General features: G+C 33.1%; 2 protein-coding genes across 2 annotated transcripts in view; one reads left to right on the top strand and one right to left on the bottom strand.

The window, feature by feature from the left end:
• LOC145327484 (facilitated trehalose transporter Tret1-like) overlaps window positions 1–15,354 on the top strand; it is a 75,059-nt gene that overhangs the window by 28,789 nt on the left and 30,916 nt on the right. The window lies entirely within an intron of this gene.
• On the bottom strand, window positions 320–2,847 carry LOC145328753 (uncharacterized). The gene is made up of 6 exons (XM_080172572.1): window positions 2,692–2,847; window positions 2,216–2,610; window positions 1,909–1,994; window positions 1,534–1,739; window positions 780–990; window positions 320–594 (listed from the first exon to the last, which is right to left on the bottom strand). The coding sequence occupies exons 2-6, from the start codon at window positions 2,553–2,555 to the stop codon at window positions 415–417; spliced, it is 1,023 nt and encodes a 340-aa protein (XP_080028698.1). The 5' UTR covers window positions 2,556–2,610; window positions 2,692–2,847; the 3' UTR covers window positions 320–414.

The following is a 15,354-nucleotide window of genomic DNA, read 5'->3' as shown; positions in this document are numbered from 1 at the left end:
GTCTGCATCGGTATAGTTTGCAGTTACTGAAAAATTAGTAATTCTTTTATATTATTCATTCATAATAGTTTACTTTACTTTATTTAATTCAGGTTATGTAGCTGCTGCAGTTGTAATTGCATTAATAAATAATAATAGTTTATTTATTTTATTTAGGTTACCTGCAATGAAGTCGGTGTGGTGAACATTGCCGAAGTCGAAGGAAAGGTGCAAACCTGCGGAAACAAAGATAATATTGATTATTTAAAATAATTAAATATTAACATTTTTTCCGCAGGTGTGCACCTTTCCTTCGATTTCGGCAATGTACACACCCGCGGAAGTGAAGATAATTTAAATTAATTATTTGTTATTTCTTTCAGATTTTGAAATTATTTAGTAATGTTTTAGTTTATAAATTATAATACTTAATAGTTAATAGTTATTAATACCTTTATTTTCTAAAATCTTCTTGAAGGATTCCATGTAATACTTGTGCTGCCCCTGCAGCCAGTTATGAAGCTGTTTGCTGGTGGGTGCATCCTGCTTCTTGCCTTTCTCAAGTAAACCGACCTGCTTGGCGACGATATGGTCAAAGGCATTGGCATCCGTATCCTTAAAGCGAATTTTTTAAAGTTAGTATGTTTTTCAACCTATTTTTAAAAAATACACTATTCTAACTGACATGAAGATATATTTCGATTTTAGCAATCATTTTCAATTAATTTTGTTTAAAAAAATATAGGTATGAGACATTAGATAACAGCAAATATGATCAAAAATATTAAACATACATTTACCTTAAAGCGAAGGAAACTTTCATTATTAACCAGTTTTCCTGTTATGTGGCGCAGCGCTTCTAGGGCAGTGACGTATATTTTGACTTCATGGATAACTTCAGCATCTGCCTGGGCCTGTTGAAACTTCCTCTGAAAGCTGGCCAGGTTCACTCCCTTCCTATACTCTCGGTAAACATCTCTGTGGTCAATGATCCAGTGACGGCTAAACCTCCTAAACAGGTAAGCAATTAATATTATTTTTTTTAGCAAAGCTACTCTATAATTCACCTTGTCTGTCAGTATATATTTTTAATCAATGTTTATGAATACTTAATACCAGTGTTCTGGAGCCGGGAGCAGCAACATTTTTTGTGGAGCCGGATCCGGAGCCGTATTTTTTGTTAAAAACGGCTCCGGCTCCGGACTAGGTAAAAATGATTTTTTAAAGTAATATTATAATTTGGCAACGGTCTATTTCCATATAATAAACTGAAAAACTATTGTTACTTAACAAATAGACACACATCCTTCTACTTTTATATAGCTTTAATCAAATAAAAGCAAAATATTTTATATTATTTATCTTATTTTATCAAATTCAATAATGGAAAAAAATTGATATATTAATTTTAAGGTAGGAGCCGGAGCTGGAGCCGGAGCCGGGAGCCGTATTTCCAAATACGGCTCCCCGGAGCCGGAGCCGCATCAAAATTATACGGCTCCGGCACGTTGCGTTAATACATCATGTTATTTTATGTCAACTTAATATTATTACCTAAGAAGGTTAGTTTCTTGCAGTATAAATCTCTCTAATGGTTTTCCCTCTTTGGGGTATTCTTTCACGTGGTATGTGCCATCCCAGGTATGGAAGTTACAGTATTTGCACCCCCGCCCCCACGGGGTCTTATTCTGACCCTTTCCAGGGTAGTTGGGGATCATGTAAGCATGATCTTCAAGCACTTTAACCAAGTAGACATAAACCTGAAGTAATTTTAATTTTATTAAACATTTTATTTAATAATCTCACACCTGTAACTCTTTTTTTAGTTGTGTTCCTTTCTTGACTTTTAGTTTTGCTTTCAAAAAGTGTCACTTTTGCCCCCCCCCCCCCTCTACATTTTATTATTATTTTTAGTATTTATGTTTGTACCTTATCACCATTACTATATGTTATCCTCTTCCCATCAAGGCGGTCATAGAGCGAGTGTGTGTCCCCTTGTACTGTACCCACGCAGTCTAGGTAATCAATAGAACAGTTAATTTAATATATTATAGGTAAAGTAAAACAAACTAGTATTCTAGAAATTTATGTATTTACGGTTGAGATTGTATGGTTATTAATTATAAATATAATATAATGTATTTTATTTAAGTACAGACAAATAGACATCCTGTCAATTAAATTTTTAATGTTACTACCTATGTTATTGATATTAATTATACTAATTTAAGCTTACCTCTGATGAACATATGTTCCGTACTGTCACTGTTCATCTTGGGTTTATTCTTGGATCCTTTTGTACGGCCACCTCTCCCTTTTGGCTTTTCTCCAGCTGGGGATGACTGTGCTGAAGAAGGTGTGTCTCCAGCTGGTGTTGTAGGTGTGGCTGCGGCTTTAGGTTTGGCTGCGGCTTTAGGTGTGGCTGTTGTACTTGTACGGCCACCTCTCCCTTTTGGCTTTTCTCCAGCTGGGGATGACTGTGCTGAAGAAGGTGTGTCTCCAGCTGCGGCTTTAGGTGTGGCTGTTGTACTTGTAGGTGATGGAGACGGCGGCGGCGTTACGTTGAGTGGGCGCATTGGTGATGTATCTGGTGTTGTTTGTGAAGCTGGTTGTGGGCTTGCTGGTTTTGACCTTAAAATAATTAATTAATATTATTTTTCCCTTGCCCTCTGGACAAAATATAAAAATTATTTGGCTACTTGTTTTTTTTACCTCGATTGGGGAGAAGGTTTTGGGGGTGAAGTTGGATTTTCAGGTTCTGGGCTGTCAGGTTTTGACCTTAAAAAAATAGCCTATTATTTTAATTATTAATTAATATTATTTTTCCCTTGCCCTCTGGACAAAATATAAAAATTATTTGGCTACTTGTTTTTTTTACCTCGATTGGGGAGAAGGTTTGGGGGGTGAAGTTGGATTTTCAGGTTCTGGGCTGTCAGGTTTTGACCTTAAAAAAATAGCCTATTATTTTAATTATTAATTAATATTATTTTTCCCTTGCCCTCTGGACAAAATATAAAAATTATTTGGCTACTTGTTTTTTTTACCTCGATTGGGGAGAAGGTTTGGGGGGTGAAGTTGGATTTTCAGGTTCTGGGCTGTCAGGTTTTGACCTTAAAAAAATAGCCTATTATTTTAATTATTAATTAATATTATTTTTACCTTGCCCTCTGGACAAAATAAAAAAAAATTATTTGGCTACTTGTTTTTTTTACCTCGATTGGGGAGAAGACTCTGTTCTTCTTTTCTTGACCCTTGGAGGTGAACACAACTTTGTTATTATTCGCTTGCGTTGTGGATCAGCTATTTTTGAAGTGACTGGAGTGCAACTGAAATTAAATAAATAAATAAATTTTCAATTTCTCTGGTTCTTTTTAGAACCCACCAAATTTACCAAATTTGGGATTATATTCTAAAAAAAAATGGCCTCTCTTGGTGTGTAGAGCACCGAGAGTTGCTGAACATGGAAGGAATGCGCCCTGGAGGATGGATGGAGGACCCAACCTAACCTGACCAAAAGTAAGTAAGGATATTTTTTTAACATTTACCTACCCTAAGATAAAGGAACCCACTACTTTTCATAATCCCATTTATTATAATTTTATTAGGGGTATGCATTTGAGCTTAATAGTAAATAAAAAGTAAAAATACGACGAAACCCACTAATTTTATAAGGGGTAGTTTCACGAAATGCATTTGAGCTTAATAAATAAAAAGTTACTGTAAAAATCCCATTTCTATACTTTTTTTAGCATGGGTAGATGCACTTCGTGAAACTACCCCTTTTAGTTTTTTTATAACATTATTAAATATAAAATGAAAATATTATTATTACCTAATGTTATCACTGGGGGTTATTTTTTTTGTGGGGGTCCCCAACCCCTCCTTCTCCTCCAACATTACCGACCCTGGAGTGCAACTGAAAATTAAATAAATAAATAACATTTACCTACCCTAAGATAAAAAGTTACTACTTTTCATAATCCCATTTATTATAATTTTATTAGGGGTATGCATTTGAGCTTAATAGTAAATAAAAAGTAAAAATACGACGAAACCCACTAATTTTATAAGGGGTAGTTTCACGAAATGCATTTGAGCTTAATAAATAAACTTCGTGAAACTACCCCTTTTAGTTTTTTTATAACATTATTAAATATAAAATGAAAATATTATTATTACCTAATGTTATCACTGGGGGTTATTTTTTTGGGGGGGGACCCCAAACCCTCCTTTTCCTCCAACATATCAAGGTCAACCTCATCCAAAATATCGGGTATTCTTGCATCGGGGATCGTCTTACGTTCACGCAAACTACGAGTACGCGTAACTGAAGAGTCAGGCATAGCTTGGACAACCTCACTGTCATCATCGTCACCTATAACTTTATTAGAGTCAGGCTCAGCCATTCTCTAACGATGTTGTAACTGAACTAAAACTAAAAAAAAAGATTAATATTAATTATGACTTTATGACTTTAAGCCTAAGGTGGTGAGAATGGCCAGGTTACCGCTTACATTGGATGATTGGGGGAAGAAAAGGGTTAACAACTTAACAGTAACTCCACCCATAATTTTATTTTTTGGAATAGTAAGGGATAAAATAAACACACATAAAAGAAAGTGTGGGGGGGGGGGGGTATAACTATAATCCGTATCCAATTACTACGAAGTACGAGGGAAATCATGGGATGTGTTGGAAAATATTTATATGACATGTAAGACTAAGAATTCTCCTAATTTCCCCTTGAGGAGGGGGGAGGATTTGATGCTTAATCTGCAGAAGGGGTAATTTAACACTTAATTTACCCTCCGTAAAAGATTAAAGATTAAAAGATTAAAGATTATTTGAAACCTGCCCCACCCCCCTTTTTCAACACTTCTTATTTGAATATAATTATATGTAATCTTTTTTTCTCCACCCATCATAACGTAATGGTTAGGAGGAGGGGGGGGGGGGGGGAACCAACAAGATTTAATTTGGATTTAATACGATGAAATTTTAGTAAATAAATTAGCCGTTAGAGGCTGGATATTTCAAATTGTTTTTCAATTTATACTTAAGTTTCATCATTCATTGGTAAGAAAAGTTAAAAATTATATTTCAAGTTTTAGAAACCTATTTTTAAGAAAAGTTACATTTGAGATGAATAGAATTAAAAAAGTATTCGGTAATGTAGACAAACAAAATTGCTTCATAGTTACATATTGGAAGTTACATAACATTCAAGGATTACCATTGACATTGTCAGCTTTGAGGTCACTTTATGAAGGCTTTTTGGCCAATTATAGAATAGATTGATGATAATGATATGATGAATATCTGTATCATTTCATATCTTTTAAAAACAAAGTTTTATACCAACGTTTTCTTTTTGGTTTGCTCAACAATTTTGGGGAATTTTGGGACTTGGTTGCTTCATTAAGTTGAGTGTAAAAACGTTTCAACTATGAATTGTTATTTACAAAAGGGGTAATTTTGTGCATCATCATTGGGAGTGTACATCAATTTATCGGCCATTATAATATAAGGTTATAATTTATAAAGGTGTCATATATATAAACCTTTCTTAAAAGTTAAAAAAAAAACTCTCTCCCGTCACCCAGCATAAGTGGAAAATTTTTATAAAGGAAAATTTAAATAAATAAAGGGGGGTTATAATAAAGGTGTCGTCATATATATATTATGGAAAATTTTTATAAAGGAAAATTTAAATAAATAAAGGGATTATTCTTTGTATTTTTTTTTGGGGGGGGGGGGGTTATATTCAAAATCAAGTTCAACCCTTTCTTTTCATATATTCTATGTATAATAAAGGTGTCGTCATATATATATTATGGAAAATTTTTATAAAGGAAAATTTAAATAAATAAAGGGATTATTCTTTGTATTTTTTTTTGGGGGGGGGGGGGGTTATATTCAAAATCAAGTTCAACCCTTTCTTTTCATATAGCAACCCTCCTTAAAAGGGGAGGGGGGGGGAGACTAGAGTAAAATAAACAGCCCATTGCCCTTCCCTTTATTTTGGGGGGGGGGGACTATAAAGGTGTTAACTGTTACTTACATGTAAAACCCTTTTCCCCCACCCATATATGTTTGGATATTGACCTCTAGGCTCTAAATGCGGATGCCACTTATTTTAAAGGGTATGTAAAGATAAAATTTTTTCATGCTATTAGACTATTAGTATTAACAAATTAAAAATCTTAACATTTTCTAAATAATAAATATCGAAGATTGATTTTACGGCATTAGGTTGGTTTATTCGAAGATTGATTTTACGGCATTAGGTTGGTTTATAAAGATAATTTACATTTTACAAATTTGTAATTTAAAGTTAAATAGTAGGTTGGCGACGAACGAGAGATGGGCCAGCCAACTTCAAGTTACTTGGATACTAAGGGGAGAAGAAACGGCGGCGCAACCGCCGAAAACTGCCGAGAAAAGGCAAAATAAATTTCAGCGGCTTATCGGAAGGTAATGAGGAAATTACATTTTTGCATACAACCCCTTTATTTTAATGGCTTTCTCTACCTTTTGACCGCCTTTCTCTTTGTTTTAATGCGTAATTAGTTTTTATATACGCATAAAATAAACTTATAAAGTTAATTATTTTTTAATATTTGATTTTGCAGTGTTTTTATACGTATATTGTGAACGTTTTGATGAAATTGAATTGAAATTGAAATTAATTATATCTGCATTTGCATTATGAAAAATAAAATACTAATTATTAAATTATTATTTCAGTATAAATATCCGAACGAATAATGAAATCTAGAGTACCCAGCAGCACGAAACGAAGGAGCCAGCGAATACTTGAACGACGTCAACAACTTGACCCAGGTATAATATATATTGAATTCTATTTATTTTTAGTTATTTATTTATTATGATGTAGTTACGTACGATTTAGAAAGCGAAGCAACTCTATAATCATTACCAGAATGTCCGTAAATCCATAACCATAACCATAAACAATTATAAACATGACATTATACAAGTGTTAATGTCCGTTTGTCCTACCTTTTCAGAGCTTCGCTTTTATGGATGTTGTCATCCTTGTTTTTATAGTTATAACTTATTCCACCAAGTGTAATATAATGAATAAATAATCCTTATACTAAAGGATCTCGCTAACCGATGAACCGATCGGGTTCTCCTTTTTACCTTTTTAAAAGCGAAGCTTTTCTATAATTATGGTCGGTCCGTCCGATTTAGAAAGCGTAGCAACTCTATAATCATTACCAGAATGTCCGTACGTCCATTTTAAACATGTTGATTTTTCGTCCGAGATAGTTAGCTTTTATTCGTTAATTTAGGCATGTTAGAATTGTCCTATCGATTTCAAACTTTGCATGATGTAGTTACGTACGATTTAGAAAGCGAAGCAACTCTATAAGCATTACCAGAATGTCCGTACGTCCCTTTTAAACATGTTGATTTTTCTACTTTTATAACAACAAAATTTTATGTGATCTAATTATCCGTTTGATCTGGTTTTTGGTATATTGATTCCTTGGACAACAAAGAATAATATTATAAGCGAAGCAACTCTATAATTAAGTCCTAGAAATGTAAGTATGACCATAAACATTATCCTGTATGAAGCAGTTTTCCAACAAATTTACTTAAAATTTTGCTTCGACTCTATACATTTATAATTTATTAAGGTGTCGCTGTTCCTCTTCCTGTTCCTGTTGAGGCCCCCCTCCGAGATGATCCGGTTGTGGCTGCTATTGCACCCCAGCCTGATGACCAGCGTCGAGTTCGACGACAACGACGCCGTAATGCTGCAAGACAATTAGGTAGGTATTATATATAATATGTTTGTCCAGTAACCTTACTCTAAAATAATAAATTCACCTTTTGGAATTAATTTAATTAATTAATTGCGTTGAGATATTTTATGGTTTGGAAAAAATAACCATTTATTTTAAATTAATAGTAAATATCATACAGAATTGCTTACATGATTATTATAAAACAAGGATGAAAACATCCATAAAAGAGAAGCTCCAAAAAATGCGTCAAAAAATCTAAGCTGGATCTTTAATTAAAATGTATTTTTTTTGGCTTTTATGGAACTAATTGTAATCTACAGAAGGGAAAATCACTGGGGATGTACATCGATCTATCGACCACCCTCCTGAGAGATTTTAATTTTAATTTTGATTTAATTTATTAAGGTCAACAGGTTATCCAACAGATGGGGAACAACAATAATGTCAATGTTCCCCATCAACCACCACAACCGGACCATCCTCAAGAGCCGGACCACCCTCAACAGCAGGACGACCCTCCAGAGCCCCTTCCCGACAACAATCCACCTCCCCCACCCCCGCCACAGCAAGAACGTCAACCTCAACGTGGTCGTGTTGCACCTATTTTCAATTTGACAATAGGTGCGCACGCCACAGTAAATATCAACAATAATACATTTCAATTCTATTGATTATTGTTGATATTTACTGTTAATTTATTGTTATTTTGTGTTGTTATCCCCACCCCCCCCCCCCCCCCCCCGACTAAATGACTGGATTAGGTTAGGCTAGGTTAGGTTATATGGCTAGGGGGCCGAGCGCCCGCGGTTATTTTTATTGGTGGGGGGGGGGGGATAAAAATTGTAAAAATCTATTTTGTATTTTGTATATACTATTTTTGATATATTTACTTTATTTACTAGAATTCCAATTATCCCCCCCCCCCCCCCCCCCCGACTAAATGACTGGATTAGGTTAGGCTAGGTTAGGTTATATGGCTAGGGGGCCGAGCGCCCGCGGTTATTTTTATTGGTGGGGGGGATATTTTCAAATTTTGTATATACTATTTTTGATATATTTATACTTTATTTACTAAATTTGCAGATTTTTTAAAGGGGTAGTTTCACGAAATGCATTTAAACTTAATTTAGTGAACCGCATATTTTATCCTGGTTAAATGGTTAAACTACATTTATATGGCATATATTTGAAAAAATTTCAATTTTCTACCACATAGTTTTTAAAATGTCAAGACTTGAAAATCGTCTTTTTAAATTGCATATATCACAAAAAAGACAATTTTAAGGTCTTGATATTTTAAAAACTACGTGGTAGAAAATTGAATTCATTTCAAATATATGCCATATAAATGTAGTTTACCCATTTAACCAGGATAAAATATGCGGTTCACTAAATTAAGTTCAAATGCATTTCGTGAAACTACCCCTTTTCTTTAGTTTTAATATTTTCATTTAATTTTTTTTTCAATTTCATTGTTTCATTTTTTAGTAGCAAATCTACTTTATATTTCTAAATGTAAATATGTCTGTCTGTCTGTCTGTTTTTTTTTCGTTTTTCAATTTCATTGTTTCATTTTCATTTTGTATTTCATAAATTCATTTCATATTCATATTCGTGATAAAAATAAATGTGATAAGAAACTCGAAATAATACACTTTTTTATTCATTCTTATGGTCGGTCCGTCCGATTTAGAAAGCGTAGCAACTCTATAATCATTACCAGAATGTCCGTACGTCCATTTTAAACATGTTGATTTTTCGTCCGAGATAGTTAGCTTTTATTCGTTAACGATGCAAGAAATAGCTATTGATAATTTTAAATACGTGGAACGCTTACCTAACCTACCTAAGTTTTATCAAATAACTATATCAAACGTCTCTCTTCCTTCCTTGGATACAAACGGCTGCGCCCCTAGCATTTAGAGGCTCTATATTCGAACCTACCTACCTACCTACCTAAGTATATCAAATAACTATATCAAACGTCTCTCGAGTCTCTTCCTTGGATACAAACGGCTGCGCCCCTAGCATTTAGAGGCTCTATATTCGAAGGGATATGAAAGGGCAGAAAAATAGCCTAAAACCATCTAAGGACCTATACGAAGCTGTACTGTAAAGGAGAACCATATAGGTTCAGTGGTTAGCGAGATCCTTAGCTACAGACAAACAGAGCTTACTTCTTTATAAGTTTACTAGCGGCCTCTAGTGGCACTTTAAATGTTTTTGTTTGTTAAAGTTAATACTATAGCTATTGATAATTTTAAATTTATGTCTTCAATTCAAAGTTAAAATAAGTACACAAATAAAACCATCTAAGGACCTATACGAAGCTGTACTGTAAAGGAGAACCATATAGGTTCAGTGGTTAGCGAGATCCTTAGCTACAGACAAACAGAGCTTACTTCTTTATAAGTTTACTAGCGGCTACGCCCCTAGAGGCCTCTAGTGGCACTTTAAATGTTTTTGTTTGTTAAAGTTAATACTATAGCTATTGATAATTTTAAATTTATGTCTTCAATTCAAAGTTAAAATAAGTACACAAATAAAACCATCTAAGGACCTATACGAAGCTGTACTGTAAAGGAGAACCATATAGGTTCAGTGGTTAGCGAGATCCTTAGCTACAGACAAACAGAGCTTACTTCTTCAATTATAATTCAAATTATAGAGCAGCATCGCAATTACAAATTAAATTAAATAAAAATAAGAAAATTATTTTTCATAGTTTTATTATTATAGCATATATATGTCAAGTTATGTTATTTATGTGGAATCTAACTAAATATTCACAGGAATGCGATCTCAACTCAATCGATAATGATCACTGACTCATCAGAGTCATCACCTTCACCTTCGCTCGCGCCACCTTCGTGTTCCAGAACTTCCAGGATGGCGTCAATATCTCCATCATCGGAAGATGGATTTACATCGCCGGAGATATCGGGATATTCGTCTTCATCTGATGATAGATCTACTGTGCCATCTAATCCTATCGCACGGTCATAGACAGCTAACGCCTGGATAACGTCGTCACGGTAACCGTTGCATTTTGCTTCCATTTGCTGCAGAACAAGTTGGTTTTGTTCGCGTGTACGCTGAGAAGATGGAAGGGCTTGGTGAAGGAATTGGTATATACCAATTCCTTCACTAAATAGTCTGATCGCCTGCATATTCCGAACACTCTGAAACCCCGACCTGTAAAGCAGGTTAGATATATCTTTAAAAGATCTGTGAAGGACCTGATAATGGGCGTACCATCCAGGCATCAGGTCGGGGTATAAACTTGGTTCTGGATCTGTACAGGTAAGTGTACGGGGGAAGTAAGGAACCAAGTCATCCATCGCTACCGGCTTGCGCCTGCGCCCAACTGTGACTCTCTGTCCTTGTTCCGCCATAATAACGATAGCAAAAATAAAACAAATGTTCAAATGTTGTCACTTCAAAGGTCTGTAAGCAAATGAAATTTCAAGGAATCATTAATTACCCCCTACAAATTTTTCTTTGTTGTTGGTTTCCAAGAAATTATTAAGATTTATAATATTCTAGATATCTTCAATGGGATGTGTGAAATATTTTTAACAAGGATGACAATATCCATTAAAGCAAAACATTAACATAAATGCATTAGTATAATCAAAATTATAAGTAAGTATTCTGTCTATAAGTATAAATTATATAAATACTAACATACTGACGTCTATAACCAACACAAATTATAGAAAAGCTTCGCTAATTCCTAGTATTTTGAATTTTCCATATGTTTTGTTTTGTTTTGTTTCTTGGGGGGGGGGGGGGGGAACATTAACATAAATGCATAAGTATAATTATAAAGTAAGTATTCTGTCTATAAATTATATAAAATAGTAATACTAACTGACGTTTATAACCAACACAAATTATAGAAAAGCTTCGCTAATTCCTATTTTCCATATGTTTTGAATTGTTAACTTATTTCTTGGGGAGGGGGGGGGGGGGAGGGGTCAATATTTGTATCGTAAGTTGTAATGTAACGGTCAACCTTCAAATAGGGGAGGGGTGAGACTACACTAGTATAATAAATTATAATCTTACCCACTCCCCAAGTTAAAAATTAATCGTGACCCCCCCCCCCCCCCTCTCATATATATAAACATAGTGAAAATGAAATTATAAGAATCCTTGTTACTCTATAATTAAGGTATGTCCATACGTCCCTCCGTCCGAGTCTTTTTACGGAAATACACTATATTGTTATATATAGAAAAAGATTGTTATAAATGTGTTTTTTATCACGTATTTTACAATTTTTTTGTCCATTTTCACCGCTCATTATGAATATGGGCGGAGTGGTAATGCGCGCCCCCCCCCCCCCCCATGTAACCCCCTAAAATTGGGGTTGGTGTTGTATGTAATAAATATTAGGAGGTAATAGGATATCTGTTTAGCTCCCCCCCCCCCCCCAAAAAATAGGGGGAAAAACATAAATATTAGGAGGGGATAGGACAGTTGACAATAATAAATAATAATCAAAAATCAAAATGCTGAACTGATAAGAAATAATTAATAAACAATTTTAAGTTTAGGCAAATTTAGGATTATGTAATTGTAAATTCAATTGTTTAAGTTTTAACGTTTTTCTATTAGCTTAATGCTTCAAAAGACAACCATACATTGTTCCAAATGGTCTATTTATTATTCATAATTTTAGAGCTTCGCTACTTATGTATGTTTTATAATTATTAGGTAGACATGTAAGAATTCTGCTAATTTCCCCTTTGAGGAGGGGGGGAGGATTTGATGCTTAATCTTTCATGTCACACGGTCCACGGATAAAAAACAAATATATAATATCGTAACCAACCTGGTAATGGTATGGTAATAATTGGGGTGGGGGGGGGGGGGGGAGAAACAAGATTAAATTTGGATTTAATACGATGAAATTATAGTAAATAAATTAGCCGTTAGAGGGTAAATATTTCAAATTGTTCTTAAATTTATACTTTCATCATTCATTGGTGAGAAAAGTTAAAAATTATATTTCAAGTCTTAGAAACCTATTTTTAAGAAAAGTTACATTTGAGACGAATTGATTTCACAAAGTATTCGGTAATGTAGAAAACAAACAAAATTGCTTCAAAGTTACATATTGAAAGTTGGAATATAGATAACTTCTCTATATGCTTTATAACACTTTATGAAGGCTTTTTGGCCAATTATATTATAGATTGATGATAATATCTGTGATAATATCATTTCATATGTTTTAAGTTTTAAAAACATTCTTTCGCAAGGAAGGGAAATTTAAATTTTTTTAAAAAGGGTCAACTAAATAACATGACACGGATATGAAGCAAAATTGTAAGTGAATTAGTTGGAAGACTCTAATTGCAATAAAACCTACTCTTTTTGAATAAAACAAATATACAAAGTTTTTACTTTTTAATTCGTTCGTTCTTTAAGACAGATAGCTATTTCTTTCATAGTTAAACGGCTCCTCGGGGCTAAAAAAACTGGTTTTAATAATCAAACGATTGTACATTTCTGTTCTGTCTATATATCATAGTTATCATTGAAAACCAAAGAATAAAATAATAGGATGTCTGTTAATCTCCACGGATAAAAAACTTTCCTAGGAGTTTTATGAAGGCTTTTTGATCAATTATACAAACTACAAAGATATGATGATAGTAACCAAATTTAGATAATCACTTTAATAATTTTAGTTCTTTCTTTTTGTCTGTCTATCTTTTATTAAATACAAATCGTAAAATTCGGAATAACTATATACGGTTTTTTTGGACTTCAGTTGAAAGAAATCGTTTTTACTTTCCGGTCATACGCTTATAATACGATGTGATAATTTGATAAATATCTATTTTTTGAATTAAATTTATCGCCTGGACAGACATACTTACAAAGCTATGTTCATATATATTTAAGATTTGAGATTAGTTTGTTTCCCTTCAGTATTTTATTTTTTTTGGAGCGAAGCTATTTCATAATTAAGTTTTTTAAAATTTTTATAGACATTTTTCCGTGCATTTTAAATTTGTTTCAATTTTCCCATAATTACTAAAATAAAAGAATAATGTCAGTTTGATAATAAAAGTACTCGTTTTTATGGTAAATAAAATTAACATATCTTCGCGCCTTAATCGCTGTACAATATTTATTTTTGGGGGGGGGGGCGGGGAGGAAAAATTTATGTCACCTGATTAAGGAAGGGAAACTGGAAGGGTCAACTTAACTGAACTCACATGAGAAATATGAGATCTTCAAGTTCATACAGAACAATAATTTTCTATAATTAGGGTCAGTTTGTCCGTCGACTATTTGTCGACTATTCTGAACTATTTAAGTGATTGTGTTATTATCCGTTTGTTATACAGTTTCAGAAATCGTTTTAATCTTACAGAACAATAGCTTTTTTATAATTAGGGCTGGTCAATCTCCGTAAGAAAGCGGATAGCTTTTTTCATTTCTGGTAATGTAGGCATTTGCTTCCTGTATCCGTTTGTCATAAAGTTTCAGTACTAGTTTTTATGGATGTTTTAATCCTTGTTAATATTCCCCAATATACAAGGTATATTGATAAAAGCGTTTTTTTTTGGGGGGGGGGGGGGGAACATTTATGACCGCATAAAGCTAAGGGTCAACTCATGATACAGGAAATATGAGACCTTAGAGAACAAGGACAAATCGTTACAATTTACAAAACTAACTCCAATCCAAATAAAATAAAAATATTTATTTTCATTTTATTTAAGTCAACATAGTTTATTTATTTATTTAGATTATTTATTTCATTAAAGTAAAAAAAGTTATGATTATTGTTTTGTTAGTATGTTAGGTTAAATAATAAATTAGTACATATTACTTGAGTTAGAATGATTAATACATTATTTAATGGTTATTGGTGGTTTATTTTTTAACTTTTCTTTCACTTTATGATATTAGCAAGTTTGATATATGGTTGAGTTGAAATGTAGAAGACAGTAAGCAGGGTGGAGGGTTGGATAATGTAGGGTGTTGGATCTTTGGAAGGTGGATTATTATAGAGTAGATACGCTGAAAGCCTGAAACAAAAAATCTTAAGTCTTAACAGCTATGTGAGGGAGAGGGGGGGGGGGTGGTAATTTATCTATCCTTTACAACCCTCTCACATACTCACACGACAATACAAATACACATAATAAATACTAGGATATGACAATGAAAGAAAAATCGAGATTTTTGGAATAAAGAAAGGGGAGAATAAATTATTTAAAAGTCTTATCTATTATACAAATTTTATATCTAAGTTTTCATATTTATTGAATTGTTTACAAGTAAAACTGATATGGTTCTGATATCGCAAAAACCAATCAACCAATATTATTTTTTTATAATTCATTCTAAAAAAATAAAAAAAACTCATCAATATTTAATTTTTAAAGTTTTCATATTTATTGAATTGTTTAAAAGTAAAACTGATATGGTTCTGAGTTCTGATATCGCAAAAACCAATCAACCAATATTATTTTTTTTATAATTCATTCTATAAAAATAAAAAAACTCATCAATATTTAATTTTTAAAAAAAATTGTATAAAAAGTAAAAAAAACACTGAGAAAAT

The sequence above is a fragment of the Acartia tonsa genome, chromosome 9 (assembly GCF_053477335.1).
Source record: "Acartia tonsa isolate MP-2025a chromosome 9, ASM5347733v1, whole genome shotgun sequence".
NCBI lineage: Eukaryota > Metazoa > Arthropoda > Copepoda > Calanoida > Acartiidae > Acartia > Acartia tonsa.
The sequence above is the reverse complement of the archived record's forward strand: the minus strand, read 5'-3'. Positions and strand labels throughout refer to the sequence as shown.

Bases quoted from the DNA above. Each gene is read 5' to 3' on its own strand.
- LOC145328753 (XM_080172572.1), bottom strand. From the start codon at position 2,555: ATGCGCCCACTCAACGTAACGCCGCCGCCGTCTCCATCACCTACAAGT. The intron at 1,995-2,215 runs GTAAGCTTAAAT...TTGATTACCTAG, and splicing joins GGAACATATGTTCATCAGAG to ACTGCGTGGGTACAGTACAA. The intron at 1,740-1,908 runs GTACAAACATAA...AAATTACTTCAG, and splicing joins CATATAGTAATGGTGATAAG to GTTTATGTCTACTTGGTTAA.